This window comes from Giraffa tippelskirchi, chromosome X (assembly GCF_054371585.1).
Source record: "Giraffa tippelskirchi isolate mGirTip1 chromosome X, T2T-mGirTip1v1.2.pri, whole genome shotgun sequence".
NCBI lineage: Eukaryota > Metazoa > Chordata > Mammalia > Artiodactyla > Giraffidae > Giraffa > Giraffa tippelskirchi.
Window position 1 is genome coordinate 83,662,844 of NC_137289.1, and position 12,663 is coordinate 83,675,506.

Sequence of the window (12,663 nt, forward strand, 5' to 3'; positions counted from 1 at the left end):
AAGGACATAATAAGAATCCTAAATCATAGAGAAGCAGAGAGATTATTTTAAAGCTGTTTTCTAGGAAGAAGTGTCTTGTGAAGGTATATAGGACAATGGAAACATTATGGAATTATGTGATGTACAGTGTTTTTAGTGTAACAGGAAGGATGATAAGTAAGTTAATAAACAATCTTTACATACATAGAGGATTTTCAATTGGGTAAAGCACATCCTGTAGTGTCTTTTTATTTTTTCACAGAAAAATGAGATTTTTGAATTAGGTTTCTGAGATATCTTCCACTTGCAAAGGTTTATCCTCTAAGTTAAGACATTTTCAATTTATTTTCTTTACAATGTAAAAACCAACCAGTAATATATATTAGAGTGTCTAGGGAGGTAGCCTGATAAAACTTATTTCCAGAAGATAGAGTAAAGCCTCAAAAAGAAAAAAAAAAATACAAAAAACTACAAAGTACTTGAGGAAAATGTCAGCCAAACTCAGTTCATAGAAAAGGTTAAGAAATTAAAATATAATTTTGAAATTGAAGAAAGATTACAGTGATATAGTAATTATGCCATCATGGCTTTTAGATGTCTCAGTTGCATATATAAAAAGGAACCTCTTATATGGAAAAAGACAAAGAGAAATTTAAAATGTATCGAAGAGTTTAAACTAGTTCTGTGCATCACTTCACAATAGAATGCTTATTGTTGTTGAATGCTTCAATTCCTCATCCATATTAACTGTCTATTCTAGCAAGAAGCTTATTCTAGGATAGGAATTTGGATTTTAGATGAGATTAATAATCAAAAGATGCAGATCTGAGTCCCAACATCATTACTTATATGACAGAGGGAAAATTATGACTCAATCTTGTTTTCCATTCATAAAATAAAAACATAAATACTGACTTCTGTTAAAATGTATATTGAGGAATTCAGAAAAACCCTAAGTAGAGCAGGGAAAAGCTAGCCAGTCATACGTATGGTCATCATGTGACAGCTGTGCAATTCAGGAGACCAACAACTTGCTGACATTCATAATGCTTCCACCATTCTAGAGGTAGAATGTAGGCACAGAAAAATGACCATTAACATATCATACATACAGGCCTTAATTTTGAATTATCAGTTAAGATATTAACCATTTATCTGAAAAAACAACATAGAAAAGCAACTATGGAGTACAAATGTGGAGTAGTGAGAATCATCTACAGTGGTGCAAGCAAAAAAAAAAAGCTACATTATCTGTAGAAAATTTTAAAATGGTAATAAACCAACAAAAGCTGATCAGCTTTAATTATCATCATGATCTGGCAATTTTAAACAATGTCAATGATAAAACACACCTCTCCAGAAACACATTTCTTGGTCCTACTGTTGAGTTTATATGTATATGGTGGTGGTTTAGTCGCTAAGCTGTGCCCGATTCTTCTGACCCCATGGACCGTAGCCCACCAGGCTCCTCTGTCCATGGGATTTTCCAGGCAAGAATGGGTTGGGGTTGCCATTTCCTTCTTCAGGGGATCTTCTCGACCCAGGAATCGAACTCAGGTCTCCTGCATTGCAGGCAGATTCTTTACCGACTGAGCTATGAGGGAAGCCCTTTCTCTCTCTCTCTCTCTCTCTCTCTCTCACACACACACACACACACACACACACACACACACACACACACATATAAGTGAAATCCCTTTCTCTCTCTCTCTCTCTCTCTCTCACACACACACACACACACACACACACACACACACATATAAGTGAAATGAAAGTGTTAGTTGCTCAGTCATGTCTGACTCTTTGCAACCCCATGGACTGTAGCTTGCCAGGCTCCTCTATCCATGGAATTCTCCAGGCAAGAAAGATACTAGAGTGGGTAGCCGTTCCCTTCCCCAGGGGATCTTCCTGACCCGGGGATTAAACCCAGGTCTCCTGCATTGCAGATTATATATATATGTATGTATGTGTGTGTGTGTGTGTGTGTGAGAGAGAGAGAGAGAGAGAGATGTGCTCATTTGATACATGTATATATATAAAACATATCACTAATAAGCATTGTATTGTACACAGAATCTAATTTAGAGATCTCCCAGTTATACCAATAGCACCTTACACACAACACACATAGACTCAGCTACAGGAGTTCCTTCGGAGAATAAGTTCAAAACAGTTTAGAATTATTGAGGCTCACTTTGGGTGCAGCTCATGTCTCCAATCTTCTGGTACAACATATCCATATCCTTGTTTACAGTTTCAAAATAAATAATGACAGTGTAGTAAATGTCCCCACTTTTGGAGCAGGGTTCACTATGCTTATTAGTTTTATACTACTGCTGTAACAAATCACAAACTTAATGGCTTAAAAGTTTTAAATGGCTTCAGTATTCCTTTCTGTAAATGCAAAAATTAGTCTCTTTCCCTGCCTCCAAAAGATGTCATGGAGATAAATAACTGGATTGGTAACCACAATCTGAATAAATCTGATGTTTGAATATAATGTCAAGACTGGCCTCATATCACCTTCCAAATAATTCAGAGCAAGAACTCAAATCTCAAACTTCCTGGCCTCTGCAATGTTACCACCTACTAATAGGTTTCCCCTTCTTCCAGTTTCCAGTTACAAATAACACTTCCTTTTGATCCCTCACCAATAGCATCTTTAAAGTCCATATTTCTACTGAAAATCTGTTCAAGGCAATTTAGGCTACACAGTATTCTTCCAGCTTCCACCCAGTGCCTGATTCTAAAGTCATTCCCACACTTTAGGTACTTATTACAGCAGCAGTCCACTTTTTTTTTTTAACGTGTAATTATGACAGTTATTTATTTATTTATTTATTTTATAAATTTATTTATTTTAGTTGGGGGCTAATTACTTTACAATATTGTAATAGTTTTGCCATACATTGTTTATTACAAAAGTCTGTGTAGTTTTCTACTGCTCTATAACAAATGAACACATAATTAGTAGCTTAAGACAATACCTATTATTACCTCACTAGTCCTGCAGATTAAGAGTCTAGGTAGGACATAACTCGGTCCTCACAGGGCTGAAATCATGGCGTCAACCAGCACTACAATTTCATCTGTGGCTTGAGTTCTTCTCCCAAACTTATCAGTTGTTGACAAAATTCAGTTCCTTTCAACTCTAGGAGTAACATCCCATTTTTCTTGCTGTCTCTCAGCCTGGGGGCATTCTCAGCTCCCAGATGTCACCCTCAACACTTTGCCACCTGATGCCCTTCTCTCATGTATCTGTTTGCTTCTTCAAGGTCAACAGAACATCTGCGGCTGCTTCTTGTCTCCTTTAAGGTCTCACCTGATTAGGCCAGACTCACCCAGAATATCACCCCTTTTTATCAATTCAAAATCAAAAATAAACGATCTAATCAAAAAGTGGGCCAAAGAACTAAACAGACATTTCTCTAAAGAAGGCATACAGATGGCTAACAAACACATGAAAAGATGCTCAACATCATTCATTATCAGAGAAATGCAAATCAAAACCACAATGATGTTCCATCTCACACTGCTCAGAATGGCTGCCATCAAAATTTTACAAACAATAAATGCTGGAGTGTGTAGATAAAAGGGAACTCTCTTACACTCTTGGTGGGAATGCAAACTAGTACAGTCACTATGGCAAACAGTGTGGAGATTCCTTAAAAAACTGGAAATAGAACTGCCATATGACCCAGCAATCCCACTGTTGGGCATAAACATTGGGGAAACCAGAATTGAAAGAGACACATGTACCCCAATGTTCATTGCAGCACTATTTACAATAGCTAGGACATGGAAGCAACCTAGATGTCCATTGGCAGATGAATGGATAAGGAAGTCATGGTACATATACACAATGGAATATTACTCAGATATAAAAAAGAATGCATTTGAGTTAATTCTAATGAGGTGGATGAAACTGGAGCCTGTTATACAAAGTGAAGTAAGTCAGAAAGAGAAACACCAATACAGTATATTAATGCATATATACGGAATTTAGAAAAACAGTAATGATGACCCTATATGCAAGACAGCAAAAGAGACACAGATGTAAAGAACAGACTTTTGAACTCTGTGGGAGAAGGTGAGGGTGGGATGATTTGAGAGAACAGCATTGAAACATGTATATTACCATATGTAAAATAGACGACCAGTGCAAGTTTGATGCATGAAGCAGGGCACTCAAAGCCGGTGCTCTGGGACAACCCAGAGGGGTGGGGAGGTGGGATGGGGGTTCAGGATAGGGGGACATGTGCACCCATGGCTGATTCATGCCGATGTATGGAAAAAACCACAATACTGTAAAGTAATTAGCCTCCACTTAGAATAAATTAATTAATTAAAAAATCAAATGGTTAGCACAAAGTGTTCTGTGTTCTTATTTCCCTTCTTCTTACCAGCTTTTATAACCTAGTTTATAGACATATGCCTCTTGTTTTAAAGCAGTGTGACTTTCAACAGTATGTTTCATATTCTCTGTAAAATCAAAGAGAAAGTTAATAAAGCATGTTCTTAATCTCAAAAAGTCCACCTAGCATGTTATATTAACACTCTACCTTTTTAAAAATATATTCTATAAAATGAAAACTTTAACAGATGTTTAAAAAAACTTTTAAAAACTGGCCCGAGAGAATTCATGGAGAAACCTATTTGCTTTGTGCACAATTGTTTCTGCTGGCTGTGTGCATCTTTAGTGTAGCTCTTGCCTAAGGGATAACTCATTCATTTTAACTTTTGTCTTCTGTGTCCACTGAGGGAAAAAAATCTCATTCACCCTCCTCTGCTCTGGTATATCTTTTCTTGCATGATCATGCTGTGGTTAGACTTTTAAGAGTATTTACTGTATGCACTATAAACACTGCAGCTTCCTCTAACTAGTTTTAGCAAACAAAGTCAGTATGTCTACGGGGACATGCACAAATCTCTACATTTCTAAAGATAACTGAAAACATGCACTCTTAAAAGTCATTAGATGAGAAGGAACTTCCCCCATCCATACAAAATCACTTGGTCTATTTTTGGAGTCTGACAAAATATCATTTAGAAATATGTTCATTTTGTATTTAATGTATATGTGCTATTGTCCATAGTAAAAGGACATATTGTCCATTATAAAAGGAAAGCCACTCTACTAAGCTTTGTATTTCATTATTAATTTCTGCTGTATTTCAGGTAACAACTTGGTTACAAAAGAAAAGCAGGTACTAAAGCAGGTCTAGTCTCTTGCTCCTCAAATGTGAACTGCACTGTGTTCACTTGTCTGACAGATTCAGGCTGCTGCTATTATCCCTGTAGAGTATTTATCAAATCTTTTGAGAGATATAGCAAATAAAATCAGAAAGCTACAGTCACTCAAACAGCAACGATCAATTTTACGTAAGAATTTCTAATCTAAAACCATGTGCAACTTTACAGGTTTGAATGAACTTCACTACAGGAAATAGTGAAAAGCCCTGAGAAATAAGCATAAATCATTATATATAAGATGTGACAAAGATTATGCACTAAAAAATCATGTCAAATAATTTTCAATACCTTTTAAAAGTCAGTCACAGATATAGTCATAAGAACCAAAAGAAAGTTATTTACAAAATTTCTTACTTGACTGGTGGTGAGAACCAACAAACCATCAACTAAGACCCCACTAATAGTCTTCAAGCCAGTTTACACAAAAGAACAACCACTGCAGTTTCTGATAATTAGGCCAGAAAGATGTCCTCCTGCATGTCCTTCTGCTGAAAAGGGAGATACTAATACATTTGACCATAGGGACCCGTGCAAGTAGCAACATGGTACTTGCAGACTCACTTGAATCATAGCTTCTAGAGTGCTGTTCCCTGACTAACTCACATAGTTGTTTCACTACTTTTGTTGATTTCTTTGTAGGCTTCTTTCTCTTTTTCTCCTCCTTTGTTGGTTTTCTCTTTTTTTCCTTCTCTATTGGCTCCTTTTTCTTCTTCTCCTCTGCTGTTGGCTCCTTTGTCTCCTCCATTGCTGGCTTCTTTCTCTTCTTTGTCCTTAATACCAGTATAAACTGCTTTGTTATAACCTTCTCGATTCCGAGCAATTTCAATGGCAAAAAATTGTATCCTGGGTGCTGAAAAGTGAGTAGAATTGATTATGGTCCTAGTCATAGTTAATTCTCTAAACCTAGTGGAAACTGACAAAGTTGAACTAACATCAAAGCATTCAAGTATAGTCATAAGATTCAGAGATGTGGAATTCTAATCCTATACTAAATGAAGCTGAAAATACTTAATCTATCTCCAGCTACTCAAGATACAGTAATATGATCTTTAAACTTATAACAAAATGATTCGCAAACTATCCATGTCATCAGTAAAACCAGACCCCTCACTCTCCTTATTCAGAAACAATCCCAGAGGCAAGAAACTCACCAAAGATGGTGTTTTCTTCAGTGTAGCCCTGTGAACAGTTCAGTCGCAGCAAAGTACCATAGTTGAAGTCTTCCACAATCCCATCAAACTTCAAGCAGAATGGCCTCCATTTCTATAAAGGCAAAAAAGATATCTTAGCTAAAAATGCAGGAGGCTGGTGAAGTCAGGCCAGGAGAGGGGCTTCTGTTTCCCCAGTAAGGAAAATAACCACAGTGAAAGAGACTAGAACTGAGCTGATTGCTTGTTTCACTAGCTGTGAGTTTCTGTGCTATCTTTGGCATCTTTAAGCTGGTATTTTCCAACATGAACAATATTTTAATCTGATAAAATACTTAAATCCTTGTCTAGAGAAGAGAATTAAATTTTAATTTCTTAAGTATATTCTCTGTTTTAAGTTATCGGCTAGTTCAGCCCAAAATGGTTACTCATTCCCACTGAAGCACAAATAAGACAAAGAAGGCAGGAATTAGGCCCAAAGTCACAAAGTTAAATTTTAAGAAAGAAGTCCATTCAACAAAGGCAATTTTCCAAAGATCAGTAACAGCCTGCTTAGAGTTAAAAGTTTGCATTCTTCATAAGCCAAGAGTCTACTCCTAAGGAAAAGCATTTCCTAAACATAAGCATTTTAGTGCTCTGTAAAAGTAGAAGATAATCAAGTAAGCAATGTGAAACACAAGCTTTCAAATTATCCACAGCTTGTGATATGATCTTAAATCCAGAGGACTCAAACACCTCTCTGTACACTATTTGCCAACCTTCTATCTAAGCCTTCTGGTTAAACTACTCACATTAAAAACTGTATTCCTTCTCCCCTGAAAGAGCTAGGTGTATAGTGATGAAAGGTCCAAACCAAAGTGTAGAAAAAAACCATATTCAGTGAACATGAAAAATCCATAAACCAGAAAAACATTCACTTAATAACATATTAGTTTATTAAACTACATAAAAGCCCTGCTTCTTTACATATTTGCCTTAAAACAACCCACCCCCAAATCTAAAGGTATAAAAATGTATTCATGATCAATAATTGTTGGTCAGATGCTAGGCAATATTTAAAAGAGAGGATTCTTACCTCTTTAGCTGATTCTGATTTGAGCTCTTCTGGATCCAGTATATCTATCCTCAGATTCTTAAAATTTTCCCGAAACTCAGAATAGATTTGGTCATCCACTTTGGTGAGTTTCAGGAACTGTGGGTCAACTGATGAAATCAGCTGCCAGAGAGTAAGACAACATACAGATGTTAGTCTCTAATTCACTATACTTCTGTCCCCTCTTCCCCAGAAAATCCTCATGGTTCTCAGGGCAGGAGAGTTCATTAGGATATATAGACAGCCTAGGTTTCAGATGAAATCATAATTCTAACGAGCCATAATATACTACAGTCCCTTCCACCAATTTAAACTACTGTGGTCCTAGTAATGCCTGGCTATTACCCTCTGTGGGTTATTTATTCAGTCAAGAAACATTTATTTAGTGCCTACCAGGGGCCAGAAAGGCTTCTCTGGTGGCTCAGTGGTAAAGAAGTTGCCTGCGATGCAAAAGACCATGGTTTCATCCCTGGGCTGGAAAGATACCCTGGAGGAGAGCATGGCAACCCGCTCCAGTACTCTTGCATGGAGAATTCCATGGACAGAGGAGCCTGGTGGGCTATAGTCCATGGGGTCACACTGAGTCAGACACGACTGAAGCGATTAAGCAGCAGCAGCTGCAGCATGGGTCAGACATCCTTTTGCTGGTTAGCAACAGAACACTGGGCAAAGAAGCGCAACTCCTCACTGTCAAAGCAAAATTCTGTAGATAAGATTCTAGAGTAATAAAAATTATCTCCAAAACACAAGTATTTAACTTACTGAGAATGGTGCTTAGCAGAGCACTATACACTGAAATTACAGATTTAATTCTGCTTCATAAAGAACATAGACAACTCACTTTGTAGTAGATTTCAGCATGCTGCATTGCTCTCATGGCCCAAGCCATCTCGATATCAGGCTGCAAAGGAGTGAAGAGAATGCCAGGTCAGAAATCACCTAATCTTGCTACTAAAGAACAAATTTAAAAAGTCTGTGATGTCTAGTTAATGTTCAAGAGGGCTACCAAGCTTGGTGTTACTATCAAAGGTTAAAAGCTGGACTAGTGAGTCTGGAAAATATAATAATCTTTTTGTCCTTATGACAACCAAAAGAAAACCTACACAGTCTAATAAACAAAATGAGCCACTGGCTGTCTCCCCAGCAGTTAGTCAAAGTATAGAAGACTACATAAAGCAGCAGATAAATCATCTCAGGACTGAGTTAAATCATTTTAAAACTGAAATACTACATACACCACTAAAGACAAAGTAAGATAATGGAAGTGAGGTTACTCTTCACATTTAAGACTGTAGTATGTCATAACCCCGGAGCAGGCAATGGCACCCCACTCCAGTACTCTTGCCTGGAAAATTCCATGGACGGAGGAGCCTAGTAGGCTGCAGTCTATGGGGTCGCTAGGGGTCGGTCACGACTGAGCGGCTTCACTTTCACTTTTCACTTTCATGCATTGGAGAAGGAAATGGCAACCCACTCCAGTATTCTTGCCTGGAGAATCCCAGGGACGGGGGAGCCCAGTGGGCTGCCATCTATGGGGTCGCACAGAGTCGGACACGACTGAAGCGACTTAGCAGCAGCAGCAGCATGTCATAACCCATCATTTGTGTTTATCAGATAGCCAATTCCCTATCCTACAATACTTAGAAATGAATCAGTATCATGAAGCAGCCTAGATTATAAAAAGCCTTACAAAGCACCTGTTTCATCGGAATCTCTTACACCAAATAGACGAATTTATTTCATTGACTCCAGAAAAAAAAAATTGCATTTTTACCTGCATGCCTTAGACCATGCCCTTTTCCTGACTGCCAATCCATGTCCTTTGTCCATCTACACTTTGGAGATCCAGCTCCATACCCACTTCCTCAGCGGTATTCCTCTACTGTCTGGGTCCTTAGGGTTTCTTCTTTGGCTAAACTCCTTCGGATCTTATACCCTGATCCACCAATCTACCAGCATACAACACATTATTACTAGAGCGTTATCACTATTTCCATGTCCGTGTGTTATATAAGTCAAAATACATCATGGGCTTTCTCCTTAAGATCTAAACCAGACACCAGTGAACTTTACTGCAAAATGGAACCACCCTGGGACCTTCAAAAAACTGATTCCTGACTCTCTCCCCCGAGATATTGTGATTTAACTAGGAAGGATTGCAACCTGAACACTGGGATATTTAAAAGATTCCCAAGTAACTCTAAAGTGTGGTACAGTTTGGGAACTACCCCCATTCGCATTAGGCCTGAGTTTGGGGACCGAAAAGATTAGAATTAATTGAAAGGCGCAGTTTCTCGCAGACATAGAAAGAGTCTACAGAAGATAACTAGGTAGGGGGTTACAATTTGGTGGCAAGCCCTACAGACTAACCCAGGATAGCTGGGTTAGTGGAAGCTGTGGGTGAGTCATACTCACATCGTTGCCATAAGACTCGGCTGGGAGAGAAAGAGCATGTGCCACTGACACCAGTTCCCCGGAAACCTAGGAAAGGAAAAAGAGATGGGGAAGGAACGTTCGAAGTTCGACCCAGCTCGGCCTCCCCACTCACCCGACCACAGAGCAACGTCTCACCAGCTCCTCAGTTCCACCGGTCGCCTCCATGTTGCAGCCCACAAAGCGTGGTCCCACTTCTCCGAAAATGACTTTTGCCGTACTCCTTCCTCGGTTTTCAGTTGGTTGAAAACGGAGGACGGGCAAGAGCGACTTTCATCCTGCTGCGCCTGCGCCTGCGCCTGCGCCTGCACCACACCCTCCCTCGCCTGGAGGCGACACTCCCAGGCCCCTCCTCACTCGCCCTGCTCGGGAACAAAGGTGTGGCTTAGATGCGTCAGTTGGCTGCTGGAGCACTAGGAGGTGGTTCAAATGTAAATTTCGCATCCCGCTGCACTGTCTTGCTGTTATTCGAATTTACATTCTCCATTTGTGCTTGCACGCCTTTTCCTTGGGCACACACACACTTCGCAAAACCCCAATCAGCAACTAAGTTACAAACAAGCATGATACTAGGAAATGGAGTAGGTAGTAGGTCAAGGAAGAATTACGCTGGTAAGATGCTAAATTCACAGTGAAGGTTTCGTTTTCTTCCACTGGAGTCTAACTCTCCCAAGAATTAGTCGCCTTGGATCATGGGCCTGTCATCCACCATGATTTGGGGAGAGCAGAGGGGCTTTGTATGCCGAATATTAGAGAGTTGAGACTCTACCCTAAAAACAATGGTAAGCTACTGAAGGCCTTTAACTAGACCAGCCTCATGATCAAACTTAAATCATAAGAAGGTCACTGAAGTACCGTATGGAAGGTAAATTTGAGGAAGGTAAAACTGGAGGCAGATTAACTTGAAGGCATTGGGTGGTTAATAACCTAAGCTGAGGCACTGACAGTTGAGATGGACTGTTGAGAATTAATAAGGGAAACAGAATCAATGGGGCTTTTTGACTAATTGGATATGGAGGATAAAGAAGAATTAGGATTCCAGCATGACTCACAGGTTTCAGAATACAATTGGGGGATAAATGTCATTGAGCTAGAAAACACAGGAGGAGGGATGATGAGTTTAATGAAGAACCTATAGAACATTCGGGTAGAGTTGACTAGTCAGAGGGAGATCTGATCAGAGACATAAATCTGATAGTTTATACTTCAGATTTAATTGAGCTGTCCCAGGGAAACTATGAAGAACTGTAAAGACACAAGGAGAAGGAGGCCAACAACAGAACTATTTAGGAAGAAGAAAGGACAGCAAAAAAAGAGAAAGAGAGAGACAGTTATCAGTGAGACACAGGAAAGAACCTAGGGAGAGTCTCACAGAAGCCAACAGTAAGAGAACTCTCAGGAGGAAGTGGTGAACAGTGTCCACTACCCTGGGTTGAGTACCCTCAGCCCAGAAATTTTGAAAGGTCTTTGAAAACCTTAGCAAGAGCAGTTTCAGTGGAGTGGTGAGGACAGAAGTCAGAGGGCAGTGGGTTGAGAAAGGAGTGGGAGTTAAAGAAGACTTGACAATGACCATACAAGGTTCTTCTAGAGAGGTGCAGCTAGAAAGAGACATGAAGTCCAAGGAATTTCTAAACTTGTGGTTAAAAAAAAAAAAAACAGAACATGAAAATCTACGTTGGTATCCAACAGATCTCCAGAACTTTTTCGTATTGCAAAACTGAGGCTATATACCCATTAAACAACAATTCCCCATTTTCCTCGCCCCCTAGCCCCTTGTCACCACCATACTTTATTTTTTTCTATGTCTTTGACTACTTTGATGCTAATGCTAAGTCGCTTCAGTCGTGTCCGACTCTGTGCGACCCCATGGACAGCAGCCCACCAGGCTCCTCTGTCCACGGGGTTCTCCAGGCAAGAATACTGGAGTGGGTTGCCATTTCCTTCTCCATTGACTACTTTAGATACCTCATATAAGTGGATTCATATAGCATTTCTTTTAGTGACTGGCTTAATTCACTTAGTATAATGTCCTCAAAGTTCATCCATGTTGTTGCCAATGTGACAGTATTTCCCTCCTTTTTAAGGCTGAATAATATTCCACTTTATGTATACAACACATTTTCTCTATCCATTTTTCTGTCAGTGAACATGTGGGTTGCCTCCTCCTTATGTCTATTGTGAACAGTGTCTCTATGAGCACGGGTGTGCAAATATCACTTCCAGACTCTGCTTTCAATTCTTTTGTATTTATTTCCAAAAGTGGGATTGCTCGATCATGTGATAATTATAATCTAAACTTTCTGAGAAACCTCAAGGACTTTAAACATTATGATGTTAGTTTTAAAGAGACTTAAGTGTACTGGGGAATTGGTCTTATACAAAAAGGGTCCTGGAAGGTGAGATAGGTGTATCTCCAGGGACATGGAATTAAGACAGGCAGCATAAACAGGAAATTGGTGTGATCCCACCAGATGCTTTCTATTTTCTCTATGAAGCATGAGAGAGCAACTGAGAGCAACAGGCATTGTGAGAGCAGTAGTCTGGTCTTGAGAAGTCCTACACAGCAACTCAGACAAGAGGGAGAAGAAAGCTAACAAGGAGATGGATGGAAGTTTTCAGGAACCAGCTAAAACTAGAGGACATGATTCTGCACGGGTAACAGTCTGTATGTCACCCAAGGGTCTGAGTGTATGATGGGTCATCCACATGGATGCTAAATGCTAGTGAATGTGGAGGCCTGACCAGGACGTCAATAGA

General features: G+C 39.5%; 1 protein-coding gene across 2 annotated transcripts; it reads right to left on the minus strand.

The window, feature by feature from the left end:
- Positions 1-2,804: 2,804 nt before the first annotated feature.
- On the minus strand, positions 2,805-10,201 carry PBDC1 (polysaccharide biosynthesis domain containing 1). 2 transcript variants are annotated; one of them, XM_081563588.1, is made up of 6 exons: positions 10,045-10,201; positions 9,889-9,954; positions 8,315-8,374; positions 7,456-7,596; positions 6,384-6,495; positions 2,805-6,082 (listed from the first exon to the last, which is right to left on the minus strand). In XM_081563588.1, exons 1-6 carry the CDS (start codon positions 10,072-10,074, stop codon positions 5,832-5,834), a joined length of 660 nt encoding a protein of 219 aa, XP_081419714.1. In that variant the 5' UTR covers positions 10,075-10,201; the 3' UTR covers positions 2,805-5,831. The 2 variants fall into 2 exon arrangements, with proteins under 2 accessions (XP_081419714.1, XP_081419713.1); XM_081563587.1 differs by lacking the exon at positions 6,384-6,495.
- Between the last annotated feature and the right edge of the window lie 2,462 nt (positions 10,202-12,663).